The sequence below is a fragment of the Lucilia sericata genome, unplaced genomic scaffold (genome assembly GCF_015586225.1).
Source record: "Lucilia sericata isolate MDLA Ls3-8-SP2 unplaced genomic scaffold, ASM1558622v1 Contig000456F_arrow, whole genome shotgun sequence".
In the NCBI taxonomy this organism is placed as follows: domain Eukaryota; kingdom Metazoa; phylum Arthropoda; class Insecta; order Diptera; family Calliphoridae; genus Lucilia; species Lucilia sericata.
In genome coordinates, this window is record NW_023994471.1 from 227,869 (window position 1) to 247,961 (window position 20,093).

The 20,093-nt window shown below is 32.2% G+C and overlaps 1 protein-coding gene across 1 annotated transcript; it reads left to right on the plus strand.

Annotated features, from left to right (window-relative positions):
- Window positions 1-6,190: 6,190 nt before the first annotated feature.
- LOC119605086 lies at window positions 6,191-9,618 on the plus strand. Its single transcript, XM_037958026.1, has 4 exons — window positions 6,191-6,368; window positions 8,644-8,828; window positions 8,885-9,069; window positions 9,133-9,618. The coding sequence occupies exons 1-4, from the start codon at window positions 6,362-6,364 to the stop codon at window positions 9,539-9,541; spliced, it is 786 nt and encodes a 261-aa protein (XP_037813954.1). The 5' UTR covers window positions 6,191-6,361; the 3' UTR covers window positions 9,542-9,618.
- The last annotated feature ends 10,475 nt before the right edge of the window (window positions 9,619-20,093 follow it).

Sequence of the window (20,093 nt, forward strand, 5' to 3'; positions counted from 1 at the left end):
AAATATAGTCAAGACTATAGACTAAACTATAGTCTAGACTACAGACTGAACTATAGTCAAGGCTATAGATTAAACAATAGTCAATGTTATTGTCAAGACTAAAATATAGTCAAGACTATAGACTAAACTATAGTCTAGACTACAGACTAAAGTATAGTCAAGACTATAGACTACACTGTAGTCAAGACAGAGACCATGGAAAAAGAGAAACTAAGAACTTTGTTCAGGCTATAGTTCAGTTAATAGTCCAGACAACAGTGAAGGCTATAGTCCTGACCTCGTGCTGTCCTATAGAATAGTGACAACACGTGATTATTGTAAAGATTATAGACTAACTTATTGTCAACACTATGGACTAGTCAAAACACTAGACTCCAAGACTAGCGAGACTAGACTATGAACAAAACTATATATAGGATTGTCAAAATAGTAGACTAGACTATAGTCAAAACTTCACACCATATTATAATTAGGATTTTTGTCAACATTATAGAGCAAATTATATACAATATAGGCTTGATTATAAACCGGGCGAAGGTCAAATTTATTGACTATACTGTAGTCCATAAGAGAGCCTATATTCAAAACTATAAACCTCACTATAGAGTAATGTATATTTAAGACTATAGTTAGAATGCTTTAGACTAGAAGAAATTCAAGATCATTATACAGACAAAACTATAGTTAAACAAAGCTATGGTCGAGGATTATAGAGCAGACTATATGTAGTTAAGATTATGGACTAGATAAGCCTATAAACAAGACTATATAATAGATTAAATTTAACAAAAATACTAGACTACCAAAACATTAGGTTGGTATAGCTGTTGCAGAGTTGACAAACTTTGACTCAGTATGACTCGACTTCGCTCCGGAGCGAACAACCAATTGTCATGGTAACAATGGACTATATAGTTTAAACTAATGTCTAGAATATGGTATAGAATACTGTCTGGACTATATGTATTGTAGAATATAGACTTAAAATGTGTGGATCAATTTGTCTAAGGAAAGACTTAAAGTCCTTCTAAACTTCCCGATATTGTTTAAATTAAATCTAGACTAAATTAGGGAATTTGTCTAATTGTTTAATAAATGTATTAACATAATTTGTAATATGATTCTAATAATCTTTAATATATCTTACACCCAATTATAAATGATTTTAGGCAAATTTTGTAAAACTTCTACAAATTTAGACTGATCAAGCAAATTTGTAGCAAAAGCAAATATTTACAAGATATACAATTTGCGGCAAATGATACATACGACCTTCAAAAAACCAGCAACAGGTAATAATAATAATAAATGAGCCTTTTATGATCACTTACATACTCACTAGCCATCTAAAACTCGCTCTCTTCTTCCTTCCCTCTCACTCTCTCTCGTTTTCTTTAGTATAGCTTAAGTTATAAGGATCAAGAGCAAAGGTAATTAGCACAATAATTCTTGGAACTAGCAGGTATATATACTAAATCTATTGTATGTTCTATAGTTAAAATGTAATATTTAAATTTTAGTATAAATACTCAAACTAAATTGAGAGAAGACATCAGTTCATTGGCATCTGTTCATCAAAACATTACAGCATTACAAATAATTGTGAAAAAGATTTATTTTAAAAACAAATTTTGTTATAAAAATATATATTTTTTAATAATTTTGTCTTTCTAAAAAGTTTTAAATTATACGACAAACCTTGTTCCGGTTTAATGATGTTTTTTCTTCTTCTAATGATCTAGTCATCACTGGGTGAAGTTTGTCTTATAATCATTAAAAACAACTCTACATTTTAGTCTTACTACAAAAAGAGTGCTAAGTGATAGTTTGGTGAGAGTGTGTGAGAGTGAAAAGAAAAAAAAAATAACAAACGGTTAACTGATCTTTAGTGGGATACAATTTGCTCAGTTTGTTGTTTAGTGTCAAGCGATCAACACTGGGCAAAGTGTGTCTCATTAAGGGTGAGAAGAGAAAAACATTAAAATATTTGAAATTTAAAAAAAAAAGTGTTGGAATTTCGGTGAATTTTAGAAAAAAATATTTTAAAATTAAATGGCGATTGTCGGTATAGTCTCTTTTCTATACAATATCAAGTGACTAGACCGAACACTCGTGCTATAATTTTAGAATAAACAACATTTTATAGTGAAAGAGAAACGCAAAAAAGTGATCGTGTTATAGTGAAAAAAAAACAATTAATTCCAGTGGTAGTTTAGGCTTTAGTGATGGTTACAAAACTCATAAAGCTAGACAACCATTGAAATTCGTTGTTTATTAACTCTTCTTTTTTTAAAAAAAGTGCAACATTTAATTCAAAAATTTCAAAAAATAACTGATCTTTTACAATCAAAGGAACGATCGTTGTGATATGAGTTTAATTCATTAACATATCACAGTGATTTTCCTTTATATTGCAAAGATTTCAAGCTTCAATCTAGTGTTAAAAAAAGTGTTTACTTTGTGCGCTTTTTAAATAGTTTCAAACTTTTTCAAGTCTAGAGATCAGTGGCTGTGAAATAGTCTCTTTTTTTTTGTCGTCTATATCACAGTGGCTGTTCTTTTTACTTTTAATAGTTAATCAACATATATTTATAATTAATAATTTTCCCTTTAATCGTATAATAATTTCCTTAATTATATTAATTAATTGTTTAATTAAAAAGAACTGTTGCTTGTGATGTAGTTTTATAACATTTCCTTTCATATGTAATATATCACAGTGGCTGTTCTTTTTAGTTTTACAATAAAACTCATCAGTACCTATAGTTAACTCTAGTGTTTGTTTCAAGTCTTCATTTTGTTTTTTTTCTAAAAATCTTAATCGTAACCTTGAAATTTTCCTAAATCTTAAGCAAGGCCTCAAAGATGATGCCTTTTTGTTTGTTCAAATTGAAGAGAGTACAGTTGCAGTGATGTATTAAAACATACAATAGTTTATATCACAGTGGCTGTTCTTTTTTGGGTTTAACAAAAACAACAATAACAATACACCATTCGGAAAATTAGTGTGAAACAAACAACGAAAAAAAGGAAAAACTAAATTCTGTGGAAAAAACTTTTATGATCTTTTGTATTCTATAAAACTCTATCTCTCTCTTGCTCTCTTTCATTCTCTTTCTAGGATTTTGAAAGAAGTTGCCACATGGTCATTTGTGTTTTAGAAGCCTTGCTCTCTTGTTACTTTTCTCTCTCTGTAGGATTTAAACAAAGTTGCCATATGTTTTAAGCTAAAGATCAAATGATCTTTTGGTTTCAACAAAAGGGTTTTTCTAAATAAAACAGTTTCAAAGAAGAATAAATTACGAATAATCGAATAATTTTTTTTTGGAATAATTGAGTAAAATAATCGAATGAAACTATTCGAATAACCGAATAAAATTATTCGAATAACCGAATAAAATTATTCGAATAATCGATTAAAATTATTCGAAAAATCGAATAAAATTACTTGAATAATTTAATAAATTTAAATAGCAATAAATTTGAATAATTAAAGAAAATTATACGGATAAAATTATACGAATAAAACTATGTATGTACATATGTATATGAATAAAAATTATTCGAATAATAGAATAACATTTTTCGAAAAATCTAATAAATTTGAATAGTAGAATGATATTATTTTAAATTATAACAATTATCAAATAATCGAAAAAATTATCTGAATAAAATTATACGAATAAAATTATTCGAATAATTAAATAACCTTTTTAAAAAAATCAAATAAATTTAAATATGTAGTCGAATGTTACTTTTTAAAAATATAACATTTTCCGAATAATCTTATTCGATTATTCGGATAAAATTATACGAAAAAAATTATTCGAATAATCAAATAAAATTTTTCAAAAAATCAAATAAATTTAAATTGTCGAATGATATTTTTTTAATATAAAAATTTTATGAATATGTAAAACAAAATTTTTCGAATATGTATTCGAATAAAATAACCGTATAAAATTACTGAAATATTCGAATAAAATTTTTGGAAAAATTTCAATAGTTGAATGATATTTTAAAATAATTGAAAAAATTTTCGAATAATCGTATAAAATTTTTTGATATCCGATTAAAATGTTTCGAATAATCGAATAAAATTATTAAAACAATAGAATAAAATTTTTCGAAAAATCGAATAAATTTCTTAGATGAATGATATTTTAAAATAATTAAAAAAAAATCGAAAAATCGTATAAAATTTTTAGAATATTCGAATAAAATTTTACGAATAATCGAATATAATTATTCGAATAGTAAAATAAATTACAATTTCTATAGTCGAAAGTTATTCCATAATATGCAAACAATTATTCGAATAATCGTATAAAACTTTTTGAATATCCGTATAAAATTTTTCAAATAATCGAATAAAATTATTTGAAAATCAAATAAATTTCGATAAACGAATGTTTTTTTTTTAATAATTAAACAAGTTTTCGAATAATCGCATAAAATAGTGTGAATAATCGAAAAATATTTTTCGAATATTCGAATAATATATTTCGAATAGCAAAATAAATTACAATTTCTATAGTTGAAAGATATTTCATAATAAGCAAACAATTATATGAATAAAATTTTTTGATAATATTATTCGAATAACCGAATAAAATTATTCGAAAAACCGAATAAAATTATTCGAATAAATTTTTTTCCAATTTTATTCAAATACATTTTTTCGAATTTCATTCGAATAAATTTTCCTCTTTTTCCATTTCTACCTTAATGTTTGTTGTACCACTACATGTCTTTGCCGCATTTACAAAATGTTCTCCATGTAAACATGACTTTTTAATCAAAATTTCTGTGTAAATCGCTAAAAACTGTGTTGCATGTTTTAAGTTGCAACTTTTTAAATGTAAGAAAACCTAGAAATGTAGAAAAAAAACTTTGTGTTAATGCAAGTACTTTTTTATTTGACAAGAAAACACATAAAAGTAAGGAATAAGAAAAGCAGCGGTGTGTTAAGATCTAAGGAGAAAAACGCCACAAAGTTTTAGTTAGTTCAAGTACTTTTTCAGTTCTAGTTGAGTTCTCCTTGAGTTCTAGTTAAATTCTAATTGAGTTCTAGTTGAGTTCTAGTTCACTTTTAGTTCAGTTCCAGTTCAGTTCTAGTTCAGTTCTATTTCAATTCTAGGTCAGTTCTATTTCAGTTCTAGGTCAGTTCTAGTTCAGTTCAGTTCTAGTTCAGTTCTAGTTCAGTTCTAGTTCAGTTCTAGTTCAGTTCTAGTTCAGTTCTAGTTCAGTTCTAGTTCAGTTCTAGTTCAGTTCTAGTTCAGTTCTAGTTCAGTTCTAGTTCAGTTCTAGTTCAGTTCTAGTTCAGTTCTAGTTCAGTTCTAGTTCAGTTCTAGTTCAGTTCTAGTTCAGTTCTAGTTCAGTTCTAGTTCAGTTCTAGTTCAGTTCTAGTTCAGTTCTAGTTCAGTTCTAGTTCAGTTCTAGTTCAGTTCTAGTTCAGTTCTAGTTCAGTTCTAGTTCAGTTCTAGTTCAGTCTAGTCAGTTCTAGTTCAGTTCTAGTTCAGTCTAGTTCAGTTCTAGTTCAGTTCTAGTTCAGTTCTAGTTCAGTTCTAGTTCAGTTCTAGTTCAGTTCTAGTTCAGTTCTAGTTCAGTTCTAGTTCAGTTCTAGTTCAGTTCAGTTCTAGTTCAGTTTAGTTCAGTTGAGTTCAGTTCGAGTTCAGTTCTAGTTCAGTTCTAGTTCAGTTCTAGTTCAGCTCTAGTTCAGTTTCTAGTTCAGTTCTAGTTCAGTTCTAGTTCAGTTCAAGTTCAGTTCAAGTTTAGTTCTAGTTCAGTTCTAGTTCAGTTCTAGTTCAGTTCTAGTTCAGTTCTAGTTCAGTTCTAGTTCCGTTCTAGTTCAGTTTCTAGTCAGTTCTAGTTCTAGTTCAGTTCTAGTTCAGTTCAGTTCAGTTCTAGGCAATACACTAGACTTACATAAGACTAGATTAGGAAAATGTGTATAATTTTTTATTTTATTTTTAACACGCCCCTGTTTTTATCACTTGTACTCTTTTATAATGCATTTGTGTAACGGTTGCATTTTATTTAAACTGCCTGTGTTTGTAATAAAATAAATGTCTAAAAGTATGCTATGAAATATTTAACAAATTGTTTTTAAAAGTTTATTTATTTTTTGGTTTGTTTACAAAAATATATCTTTTTCCTTTTTTTCGTTACAAAAAAGTAATTAAAACTAACAAAATAAACAAAAAAGAAACAAACAGAAAAAAGTGATAAAATTTTGTCATTTCAGCATAAAAATAAATGCATTATTCATAATATTTACTTACAACAACAAATAAACTTGCTTTACCAAGGAGCTCTTTAAAGACAAACTGAAGATTAATAAATAAAATTTACATATTTAATGGAAGGTATGTATGTATAGGTATATCCTTAAATTATCTTATTTATTATTATGTTTATGAAATATTTATTGATTTATTATTATCAAAAAAAGCTACATTATATTGCCAAAGTCTCTTTATAATATGAGTGAAGCGTGTCAAATTAGTAGAGAAGTGCGTGCGTGCGTGATATTGAACTCTCTATTCAATATTCGATATATTGAAAATTATTACGTGTATTTGCAAATATAATAAATATAAATTGTATTAGAAATAAAAACTTTTCCATATAGGAAATTAGTTATGTAGATAGATTGTTTTAAGGACTATGGAAAACAAAATTTTCATTTAGTATACTGTAGGTTTTCCATTCTGTATTTAGTTCTTGTTATTAAGTAAAAGTGCGCGTTATGTTTTTGAAGAAAATCTCCCGAGAACAAAGAACAAAAATTCGTTTACAGCGTAAAGAGAATCAACTAATTAGAGCCAGGGCCAAGGAAAGAAGTATGGAAGTAAATTTAGGAGTTATTCTAGAAAATGAAGAAATAATCAAAGAGTGCACAAAATTTGTCAACTAGACTGTAATCTAGTCTAGCGTGTATATAATCTAGTCTAGTATATAATCTGGACTATAGTCTAGTCTATAGTCTGGACTATAGTCTAGTCTACAGTCTGGACTATAGTCTAGTCTATAATCTGCACTATAGTCTAGTCTATAATCTATACTATTGTCTAGTCTATAGTCTGGACTATAGTCTAGTCTATAGTCTGGACTATAGTCTAGTCTATAGTCTGGACTATAGTCTAGTCTATAGTCTGGACTATAGTCTAGTCTATAGTCTGGACTATAGTCTAGTCTATAGTCTGGACTATAGTCTATAATCTGGACTATAATCTATAGTCTGGACTATAGTCTATAGTCTGGACTATAATCTACAGCCTGGACTATAGTCTAGTCTGTAATCTGTACTATGGTCTAGTCTACAGTCTGGACTATAGTCTAGTCTATAATCTAGTCTATAGTCTGGACTACAGTCTAGTCTATAGTGTGGACTATAGTCCAGCCTATAGTCTGGACTATAGTCTGCTCTATAGTCTGGACTATAGTCTAGTCTATAGTCTGGACTATAGTCTAGTCTATAATCTGGACAATAGTCTAGTCTATAATCTGGACTATAGTCTAGTCTATAGTCTGGACTATAGTCTAGTCTATAGTCTGGACTATAGTCTAGTCTATAGTCTGGACAATAGTCTAGTCTATAATCTGGACTATAGTCTAGTCTATAGTCTGGACTATAGTCTAGTCTATAGTCTGGACTATAGTCTAGTCTATAGTCTGGACTATAGTCTAGTCTATAGTCTGGACTATAGTCTAGTCTATAGTCTGGATTATAGTCTAGTCTATAGTCTGGACTATAGTCTAGTCTATAGTCTGGACTATAGTCTAGTCTACAGTCTGGACTATAGTCTAGTCTAAAGTCTGGACTATAGTCTAGTCTATAGTCTATTCTATAGTCTGAACTATAGTCTAGTCCATAATCTAGACTATAGTCTAGTCTATAGTCTGGACCACAGTCTAGTCTATAGTGTGGACTATAGTCCAGTCTATAGTATGGACTATAGTCTAGTCTATAGTCTGGACTATAGTCTAGTCTATAGTCTGGACTATAGTCTAGTCTATAGTCTGGACTATAGTCTAGTCTATAGTCTGGACTATAGTCTAGTCTATAGTCTGGACTATAGTCTAGTCTATAGTCTGGACTATAGTCTAGTCTATAGTCTGGACTATAGTCTAGTCTATAGTCTGGACTATAGTCTAGTCTATAGTCTGGACTATAGTCTAGTCTATAGTCTGGACTATAGTATAGTCTATAGTCTGGACTATAGTCTAGTCTATAGTCTGGACTATAGTCTATTCTATAGTCTGGACTATAGTCTATTCTATAGTCTGGACTATAGTCTATTCTATAGTCTGGACTATAGTCTATTCTGTAGTCTGGACTATAGTCTATTCTATAGTCTGGACTATAGTCTATTCTATAGTCTGGACTATAGTCTAGTCTATAGTCTGGACTATAGTCAAGTCTATAGTCTGGACTATAGTCTAGTCTATAGTCTGGACCATAGTCTGAACTATAGTCAGAACAATAGTCTAGTCTATGGTCTGAACTATACATAGTCTATAGTCTGAACTACATTCTATAGTCTGGACTATAATCTACTCTATTGTCTCGACTACATTCTATTATCCCGACTAAAGTCTAGTTTATTATCCCGACTAAGCATTTGTTTTTACCCACAGGCTTTGTCTATGTCGTCAATCCTCCCGAAATACCTCGCGTGGCCTTTGGTTCCTGTATGGAACGTGAAACTTTGCCTTTACGGGGACCCTGTTTAACTTCATTTATGCGCCAACATCAGGGAGATGTCTTTTTAAGTCCAGGACCCATGGCACGGGTAGATGAAAGAGATCATTTGGAAATTAAGGTATATTAAAGGAAATCTATTAAAAAGGTATTAATACATTAAAATGTCTTTAACAGTACCCCTCTAAACTGGGCTATAGTGCTTTTGCTAGTAAATTATTGCGCTTGCCAGCAACTGAGACCTCCAATAATCCCTGTGTGGGTACCTATGATGTGGATGTCAAGATACGAGAAAGAAAAGCTTTCAAGCCATTTAATGTGGGAGCAATAAGAGCTGAGTCCCCTAAATTTCTAACACCAGCGTAATAATGATGTCTATTTTAAAATTAAAATAAAGTAATTGAAGGTTATTTTCCTCCTTACAGACCCAACACCTATGCGCATCATATAAAACGCCCGCAACTACAAATAAACACCGCCTTTGGTAAACAACGTAAAATCTCTCCTCAGGTACAAACAATTTGTTCTCCCCTCAATACCGCCCATTGCCATAAATGTGAACAACAACCGCTTGGAGATTACTGGCATAATTTCGAAGAGGATTTAGATTTATGCCGTCTCTGTATGCATAAAATCGAACAGAAATTAAAAAGTTGCTCCTCCACCGAATTGCAGCGTTTACGTCTGCGACGTTTTTTGTTGCCCTATCGTTTGGTGCGCTATTGTGGTTTCTATCATGACCACAATGGCACAACTGCTGCCACACAATTAATAACGACTAAAATATTAAAATTTAAAATTAACAAGGAAAATTATTTGTCATTATATATGTGAGAATATAAAACTGTTAGTCGTCTGTCACTTATTTGGAATGCATCCTTCCTATGTCTTTCATTATAGTTTCAAATAAATTTTTTCCGTGATATTTTTGTTATTGTTGTCAATGATGTGCGTTGTTTATGTAGTCTGAGAGTGGGGGAAGGATTTAATAATATATTTTGACTCAAGTTTAGTCTAGTCTGATCGATTGTCCTGACTATAGTGTACTCGACTGTAATCTATTGTCTCAACTGCAGTTAAGATTCTTGTCTAGACTAAGTTTTGGCAATTGTCTCGACTAAGTTTCGTTAAATACCTTGACAATAGTCTTGACTATAGTCTGGTCTATTGTCTCGCCTGTGGTCTAGTCTATTGTGTCGAATATAGTCTTGTCTATTGTCTCGACTATAGTCTTATCTATTGTCTCAACTGTAATCTATTCTCTAGACTATACTGTCTAGTCTATTGTCCCGACTATAGTTTAGTCTAGAGAATAGACTAGACTATAGTCGGGACAATATAGTCTAGTCTTTTGTCTCTATTATAGCCTATAGTCGCGACTATAATCTAGTCTATGATCTAGTCTAGTCTGGCCTATAATCCGGTATATAGTCTCGACTATTTTCTGTTATCTTGTTTATAATCTAATCTATCGCCACTATTATAATCTAGTTCAAATTCTTAACTACAATCTTGTGCCCTAATTTATGCTCTCTCTATCTTTTATCCCCCTAATGTATGCTATATCCCCAAAAATACGAAATACAACTTTATGCTTAAATCCAAATAATAATTCCCTTTCTATTTTTAATGTAATTTTTCGTTGCCAAAGTTAACACTATTGTAGTGGTTGACTACGACAATAGAGTTTTTTTCTATATATATTATTTTAGTTTTCGGGAAATGCCTGTGGTCTAATAATGTGGTCGTTTGGAAGAAGGATGGGGGGAGAAGAGAGAAAAGTTTTATGTGTCATTATCATTGAGTGAGAGGTTACAATTTAATGAAATGTAAAATAGCAAATGATGTCGTCTGTGACTGCCATGTAGACTAAACTATTGCCGTAAAGTATGCAACACAGAAGAGAAACAACATCAGCTGAAAAGTATGCAACAGCAATAAAGAAGCTACACGCCACAGCCTGCATATGTTTTGGTAAATTAATGGTTATTGTGGTGTAAAGTGAGCGAGAAAACGTTTGCTTTTTTGGGTGAAGGAGAGAGAGAGAGAGGGAGCGAGGAGTTTTGGCTTCACATATTGTTCTCTAACACATGTAGTTTGTCACACATTCATACGTTTAAACAAGTTCAAAAACACGTTTTAGAACACAAACATATATTTTGTGCAAATGTTTTTTTAATGTTTGAGAACTATGGGTCGGAAAAACAATCTAATATATAACCTGGACTATAGTCTAGTTAATAGTCTGGACTATACTCTAGTCTTAAGTGTAGTCTATTGTCTGGACTATAGTCTAGTATATATACTGGACTATAGTCTAATATATATACTGGACTATAGTCTAATATATATACTGGACTATAGTCTAGTATATAGACTGGACTATAGTAAAGAATATAGACTGGACTATAGTCTAGCACTATAGTCTGGTCAATAGTCTGAACTATAATCTAGTCTATAGTCTCGACTATAGTATGGTCTATAGTCTGAACTATAATCTAGTCTATAGTCTAGACTATAGTATGGTCTATAGTCTGGACTATAGTATGGTCTATAGTTTGGAGTATAGCATGGTCTATAGTTTGGACTATAGCATGGTCTATAGTCTGGACTATAGTATGGTCTATTGTCTGGACTATAGTATGGTCTATAGTCTGGACTATAGTCTAGTCTATAGTCCGGACTATAGTCTAGTCTATACTATAGTCCGAACTATAGTCTAGTCTATACTATAGTCCGGACTATAGTCTAGTCTATAGTCTAGACTCTAGTCTAGTTTATAGTCTGGACTATAGACTAGTATATTCTGGACTATACTCTAGACTCTATCAAATCGCGTTTTATTGCAAATCATCCCATTGTGAATTCCTTAAGTGCTTAGTTTGGAGTGTGTGTGTGTGTACTTCGGTAATAGTACGAATAGCTGTGGTGATGATGGTGCTCTTGGCATTATTTAAGTATGTGTATGAGAGTTTATGTGTGTGTGTGAGTGTGTGTGAACATTTTACAGGTTGCAAATATTTCCTTTCATTCCTTCAGTCAGCTAAAACCGGCAACAAATGAGTTTTTGATGCGATTGTGCATAATAAATTCAAAAGTATTGTATGTGTGAGTGTGTGTTAGTTACATGCTGCCGTTTTCAAAACATTTTACATTTGTTGTATGTGGAAGTAAGTATATGTTGTTGTTATTTGGTTTGTTTTGGGGCAGGATAAACTTGGGTTGATTAAAAACAACAAGGAAATAACGAAAAATGTTTTATTATTGAGCAATTTTTTTTTCTGCTGCCTTGTTCGACGTTGTTGTTTGCTGTGTGTTTTTATTGTTGTTATCGTTGTCGTTGTTGTCAACAACAAAATGGCAAATTTACGTGTTATGTGAAGGAAGGAGAAAGTGAGTCGTCTTGTCTAATACTGGTCAATAGTATAGTCTAGTAAATGTATGTCTAGTCTATAGTAGAGTCTAGTGTATAGTCTAGTGTATACGTCTAGTCTAATTCTAGTATAGTCTAGTTATCTCTAGGTAAATATCTAGTCTTAGTCTAGTCTAGTTGGTCTATAGTCTAGTCATAGTCTAGTCTATGTCTAGTCTATGTCTATAGGTCTTATCTAGTCTATAGTCTAGTCTATAGTCTAGTCTATGTTAGTCTATAGTCTAGTCTATAGTCTAGTCTATAGCTAGCTATAGTTAGTCTATAGTTCTATAGTCTAGTCTATAGTAGTATATAGTTAGTCTATAGTCTAGTCATAGTAGTCTATGTCTAGTCTATTCGTCTATAGTCTAGGTCTATAGTCTAGTCTATAGTCTAGTCTATAGTCTAGTCTATAGTCTAGTCTAAGTCTAGTCTATAGTCTAGTCTATAGGCTAGTCTATAGTCTAGTCTATAGTCTATTCTAAAGTCTAGTCTATGTCTAAAGTCTAGTCTAGCCTATAGTCTAGTCTATAGTCTAGTCTAGCCTATAGTCTAGTCTATAGTCTAGTCTATAGTCTGTCTATAGTTAGTCTATAGTCTAGTCTATAGTCTAGTCTATAGTCTAGTCTATAGTCTAGTCTATAGTCTAGTCTATAGTCTAGTCATAGTCTAGTCTATAGTCTAGTCTATAGTCTAGTCTATAGTCTAGTCTATAGTCTAGTCTATAGTCTAGTCTATAGTCTAGTCTAGTCTAGTCTATAGTCTAGTCTATAGTCTAGTCTATAGTCTAGTCTATAGTCTAGTCTATAGTCTAGTCTATAGTCTAGTCTATAGTCTAGTCTATAGTCTAGTCTAGTCTATAGTCTAGTCTAGTCTATAGTCTAGTCTATAGTCTAGTCTATAGTCTAGTCTATAGTCTAGTCTATTGTCTAGTCTATAGTCTAGTCTATAGTCTAGTCTATAGTCTAGTCTATAGTCTAGTCTATAGTCTAGTCTATTGTCTAGTCTATAGTCTAGTCTATAGTCTAGTCTATAGTCTAGTCTATAGTCTAGTCTATAGTCTAGTCTATAGTCTAGTCTATAGTCTAGTCTATAGTCTAGTCTATAGTCTAGTCTATAGTCTAGTCTATCTAGTCTATAGTCTAGTCTATAGTCTAGTCTATAGTCTAGTCTATAGTCTAGTCTATAGTCTAGTCTATAGTCTAGTCTATAGTCTAGTCTATAGTCTAGTCTATAGTCTAGTCTATAGTCTAGTCTATAGTCTAGTCTATAGTCTAGTCTATAGTCTAGTCTATATTCTAGTCTATATTCTAGTCTATAGTCTAGTCTATAGTCTAGTCTATAGTCTAGTCTATAGTCTAGTCTATAGTCTAGTCTATAGTCTAGTCTATAGTCTAGTCTATAGGTCTAGTCTATAGTCTAGTCTATAGTCTAGTCTATAGTCTAGTCTATAGTCTAGTCTATAGTCTAGTCTATAGTCTAGTCTATAGTCTAGTCTATAGTCTAGTCTATAGTCTAGTCTATAGTCTAGTCTATAGTCTAGTCTATAGTCTAGTCTATAGTCTAGTCTATAGTCTAGTCTATAGTCTAGTCTATAGTCTAGTCTATAGTCTAGTCTATAGTCTATAGCCTAGTCTATGTTCTAGTCTACAGTTTAATAGTTTTATACTGTTTCGACTCTTGCCTTAGTCGCACCTCCAAATTGCCATTGGTCATTTTTCTCACGTATAAACTACACACATACATACATATGTATGTGTGTTTGTTTAAGTATTATTGTTTATGTAAATTCCTTTAAAGCATGTATAAGCAAGATCCAGTTAGCCATTTTTGTTGTTTTAGTTAGCGGAAACGGATGTGTTTGTTTTTAAAATAAAACCACAATAAAACGTAATTTTTTCTTGTTCCTTTGTTTTAAAAGCTCCACGCAAAAGGACTACGAATAAGCTACTGCCGTTGTTTTTGTTAATAAAATTAAAAGATACAATTGTTTCCACAATCTCTTGGGGATAGTGAAAAGATCAGGAAAAAAAACCCAACACAAACAAACTTGTGTATTAGCAACCAGGCATAAAAATAGCAATTGTTTGGAAAGAATAATCAAACTCAAGTTTAAATTGTGAGGAGGTTGTTTAAAGTTCAGTTAAAATACAGGGAAAGGAATAATTTGGTATTTAAGTACCAAACCATTATTTGCAACATGCATATTTTGATTTAAATCACCGATTTCATACAAATAGATTATTCCAATTTTTCATAACTATTTTTGAAATAAAAATGTTTGGTACCTTTTTAAATTATCCTACCATCTCTTCTAAAATTTGACAATTTGTCCATCCACTGACCCTTCAATCTGAGCGCTTGAGGTTGAATTTAAAACAAGAGATTTATATAAAATGTTTATGCAAGAAAATAAAACGGAAATACCAATTCAAATGAACAATTAAGTTTGTAACCATTGTTTTCTATTTTGTTTGTTTTCGTTTTGTTACTTTGCATGTGTTGAATAAATCTAGTTGCAACATTTTGTGTTTAGTTACTTTTTTACTTAGAGGTTTTCCAACAATGGTTTTATTGTGTGTGTATGTGCAACACACATTGTTGTAAATTGGCATTTCCATCAGTAGATAAAGTCATGTTACTGTACAGAATGTATAGAGATGCAGTAAGTAATCTTATAGCGAGGTTTATTGTATTGTTTTTTGTTTTCATATCTATGCAGGATGTGTGACAAAGCGGAAAGGTAACAATAACGGAAGGGAGAGAAGAGAGAGGGAGGGGAGGGAAAAAGGAAAAGGGAAGGAAAGGAAGGGGAGGGCAGAAAGGACGAACGAACGGAGGAACGGACGAACGAACGAACGAACGAACGAACGAACGAACGAACGAACGAGCAACGAACGAACGAACGAACGAACGAACGAACGAACGAACGAACGAACGAACGAACGAACGAACGAACGAACGAACGAACGAAACGAACGAACGAAAACGAACGAACGAACGAACAACGAACGAACGAACGAACGAACGAACGAACGAACGAACGAACGAAAACGAACGAACGAACGAACGAACGAACGAACGAACGAACGAACGAACGAACGAACGAACGAACGAACGAACGAACGAACGAACGAACGAACGAACGAAGAACGAACGAACGAACGAACGAACGAACGAACGAACGAACGAACGAACGAACGAACGAAAGAAACGAACGAACGAACGAAACGAACGAACGAACGAACGAACGAACGAACGAACGAACGAACGAACGAACGAACGAACGAACGAACGAACGAACGAACGAACGAACGACGAACGAACGAACGAACGAACGAAGAACGAACGAACGAACGAACGAACGAACGAACGAACGAACGAAACGAAACGAACGAACGAACGAACGAACGAACGAACGAACGAACGAACGAACGAACGAACGAACGAACGAACGAACGAACGAACGAACGAACGAACGAACGAACGAACGAACGAACGAACGAACGAACGAACGAACGAACGACGAACGAACGAACGAACGAACGAACGAACGAACGAACGAACGAACGAACGAACGAACGAACGAACGAACGAAACGAACGAACGAACGAACAACGAACGAAGAACGAACGAAGAACGAACGAACGAACGAACGAACGAAACGAACGAACGAACGAACGAACGAACGAACGAACGAACGAACGAACGAACGAACGAACGAACGAACGAACGAACGAACGAACGAACGAACGAACTAACGAACGAACGAACGAACGAACGAACGAAACGAACGAACGAACGAACGAACGAACGAACGAAGAACGAACGAACGAACGAACGAACGAAACGAACGAACGAACGAACGAACGAACGAACGAACGAACGAAACGAACGAACGAACGAACGAACGAACGAACGAACGAAACGAACGAACGAACGAACGAACGAACGAACGAACAACGAACGAACGAACGAACGAACGAACGAACGAACAAAACGAACGAACGAACACGAACGAACGAAAAAACGAACGAACTAACTAACTAACGAACGACTAACTAACTAACAAGAACTAACTAACTAACGAACTAACTAACTAACTAACTAACTAACTAAACTAACTAACTAACTAACTAACTAACTAACTAACTAACTAACTAAACTAACTAACTAACAACTAACTAACTACTAACTAACTAACTAACTAAGAACTAACTAACAACTAACGAACTAACTAACTAACTAACTAACTAACTAACTAACTAACTAACACTAACTACTAACTAACTAACTACTAACTAACTAACACAACTAACTAACTAACTAACCAACTAACTAACTAATCTAGTTAGCTATGGTCCAGACTATAGTCTACAGTACAGACTATATTCCTGACTATAGTGTAGTCTATAGGCAAGACTATATCTAGCCCATAGTCTAGTCTATAGGTCAAACTATAGTCTAGTCTAAAGGATGGACTATAGTATAGTCTCTATGGTCCACACAATAGTTTAGTTTAGTCTTTAGTCCAAACTATAGTCAAATTCACAGACCGGAATATAGTCTAGTTTTTAGTCCATAATATAGTCTACTGTATAGCATAGTCTATAGTATAGTCTATAGTCTAGCCTATAGTCTAGTCTGTAGTCCAGACTATAGTCTAGTCTATAGTCCAGACTATAGTCTAGTCTATAGTGCAGACTAGTCCAGAATATGCATAGTTTAGTTCATATAGCAGACTACAGTTTAGTAGTATAAGTCAGACTATAGTCTAGTCTATAGACCAGACTATAGTCTAGTTTATAGTCCAGACTATAGACTACAGTCCAGACTAGTCTCTCTGTAACCCATAGTTTGTCAATTAAATAACATCAAAAAATCTCTCACTTGTCCAACACATTTCCAAATGACCTTTACATCACTCACATGTGACCATGTTCTGGCAACCAAAATAACAAAGTAATGTTTGCAGAAACCATAAAAAAGAAGCTGAAACCTGCTCTGTTTTTATTTGTTTTTCGAAAAACCATCATATAGAAATTTAGTTTTTACCACACTAACTCAGGAAACCTTTTTAGAAAAAAGTACACTTGATTTACAAATCTCGTAACCGCACACATGTTAAAAGCAAACGACCATTAAACAGATGGAAAAAGGAAGATGACAGACAGACAGTCAGACTTGAGTGCAAAGACGTAGAGAGTGAGTGCAAGGAAATAAAATTAAAATGACACGTTTTTATTGGACCCCTCTTTAAAGCTAAAAGTTTAGTACAAGAATAAGTATGGATTGTTTAAGAATTAAACAGGGAAATGTTAAGTTTAGAGGAAAATTTAATGGCATTTCAATGTTGGATAAGGCAGTGTTCGATACAACAGTGTCTGTGTGTTAAGGACTAACTAAGAAATTAGAGATTTATTTCCATTCTTAACAATATTTTATGTTTTAAAAACTTTTTATTACTTTAATTAAAACGAATTTTAATTATTCAAATGCACATTAACACGTTCTTGACATAATACGGAGAGTAAAAGGAAACGAATCCTTTCACAACCTTCACATCAACCTCAATTGATGTGCTTTAAAAGTGCGTGCAATAAATCGAGATGGTTAAGAGGATATAAGCCTGATAATAAATTATATGAAAATTTATGTTATTTTACTTTAAATTTTCCTTTACGTGGTGTATTCTTGTAAAGGTGTTAGAATGTTTCATTTAACCAAATTTGTAAATTTTTAATTAAGTTTAATTAAGTTGTTTCAAAAATTAACCGCGAGATTAAAGATTGTTGTCGTTGTTGTTATTTAAAATGTATATAACCTAAAAAGGAGCGAGTTACTTAGAAATAAATTTCATTTATATTTTGATGCCACCTCATACTCATAAGGATTTTTATGAAGGTATTAGGGTGATACTTTTGAAAGGAAAAACTATCTTTATATGATAATAAAAACCCAAAGACGAGACTATATAGTGTCTCACTTTTACTTATTTCCTTATCATCTATATGTCTAAACCATTTTCCAAGAAATTTCATGAAATGAACCTCCCTAATGTTATTTGCATTTAAAATTTTATACAGTATGTGTACTTTTGTTTTAAAGGTTTTTACACATAATTTTACGTTTGAATGACAACATTAATGTTTTGCATAGTAATGAGCTAATTATAACGTAAATTTCACTCAAAATATCTTTTATATTTAAACAACCATCATTAAAACCCAAAAATTAAGAGGAAGTATAATGTCTATCAAGTGTTGAGAAAGTGCCATAATTCTAATGTTATAAAGTAATTCAAAGAACAATTAAAAATGAAGGACCTTTTTTAAAAACGATATTTTAAATCTATAAAAAAAAGGTTAAGTTTCACTAAGATAAATTTTTCCTTTTAAATTATACTAAACTAGACTTCCTTAAACTTCCTTTTTTTAGCATCCTTTGACTACAGTTTAGTACACCATTAATAAAATAATCTTAGAAACTATATTATTCACTCTATGTTAAAAAAAATATAGAAAAAAAAATAGAAATTTCTGCTAACCTGTACAAAAAGTTTTCTAAAAATCAAGAATTATTTATTATATGCGAATTTCAACTGGTTTAAAAAGGACATGTAGCTATTGCTGGTAGGTAATAGTTGGAGATAACTAACAAACACTTTGAAAATTAATATACAACATCACACATCCTTGTTATACTCTACATCATGTGAACTAACAGCTAGATTTGGCTAATTGAATGTAACAGCAAAAATATGGACGAGTCTATAGATTCGATTATAGACTAGTCTATAGATCCGAATACAGACTAGTGTATAGAACCGACTGCAGACTAGTGTATAGAACCAACTACAGACTAGTCTATAGAACCGACTACAGACTATAGACAAGTCTCTATAAGCTCTATAAGAGCAGACTGTAGACTAGTCTATAGAGCAGAGTATGGACTAGTCTATAGAGCAGAGTGTGGACTAGTCTATAGACCAAACGATAGACATCCTTGTTATACTCTACATCATGTGAACTAACAGCAAGATTTGGCTAATTGAATGTAACAGCAAAAATATGGACGAGTCTATAGATTCGATTATAGACTAGTCTATAGATCCGAATACAGACTAGTGTATAGAACCGACTGCAGACTAGTGTATAGAACCAACTACAGACTAGTCTATAGAACCGACTACAGACTATAGACAAGTCTGTAGATCAGACTATAGGCAAGTTTATAGATCAGACTATTGACCAGTCTATAGATCAGACTATAGGCCAGTCTGTAGATCAGACTATAGGCAAGTTTATAGATCAGACTATTGACCAGTCTATAGATCGGATTATATACTAGTCTATATGGCTGACTATAGACTAGTCTATAGATCAGACTATTCATCAGATTATAGATCAGACTATAGATCAAACTATAGACTAGTCTATAGATCAAACTATAGACTAGTCTATAGATCAAACTATAGACTAGTCTATAGATCAAACTATAGACTAGTCTATAGATCAAACTATATACTAGTCGATAGAGCAGAGTATGGACTAGTCTATAGAGTAGAGTATGGACTAGTCTATAGGCCAAACGATAGACTATAGACTAGTCCATAGAACAGACTATAGACTTTTCTGTAGATCACACTAGTCAACACATCAGAATATGAACTAGTCTTGACTAGTCTATACATCAGACTATAGACTTGTCTATTGATCAGATTATAGACTAGTCTACAGATTAGACTATAGACTTGTCTATAGATCAGACTATAGACTGGTCTATAAATCAGATTATAGGCTATAGACTAGTCTATAGATCAGACTATAGGGTAGTCAATAGATCAGACTATAGTCTAGTCTATAGATCAGATTATAGACTAGTCTATAAATCGGACTATAGATTAAACTATAGACTAGTCCATAGATCAGACTATAGACTTTTTTATAGATCAGACTAGTCAATATATCAGAC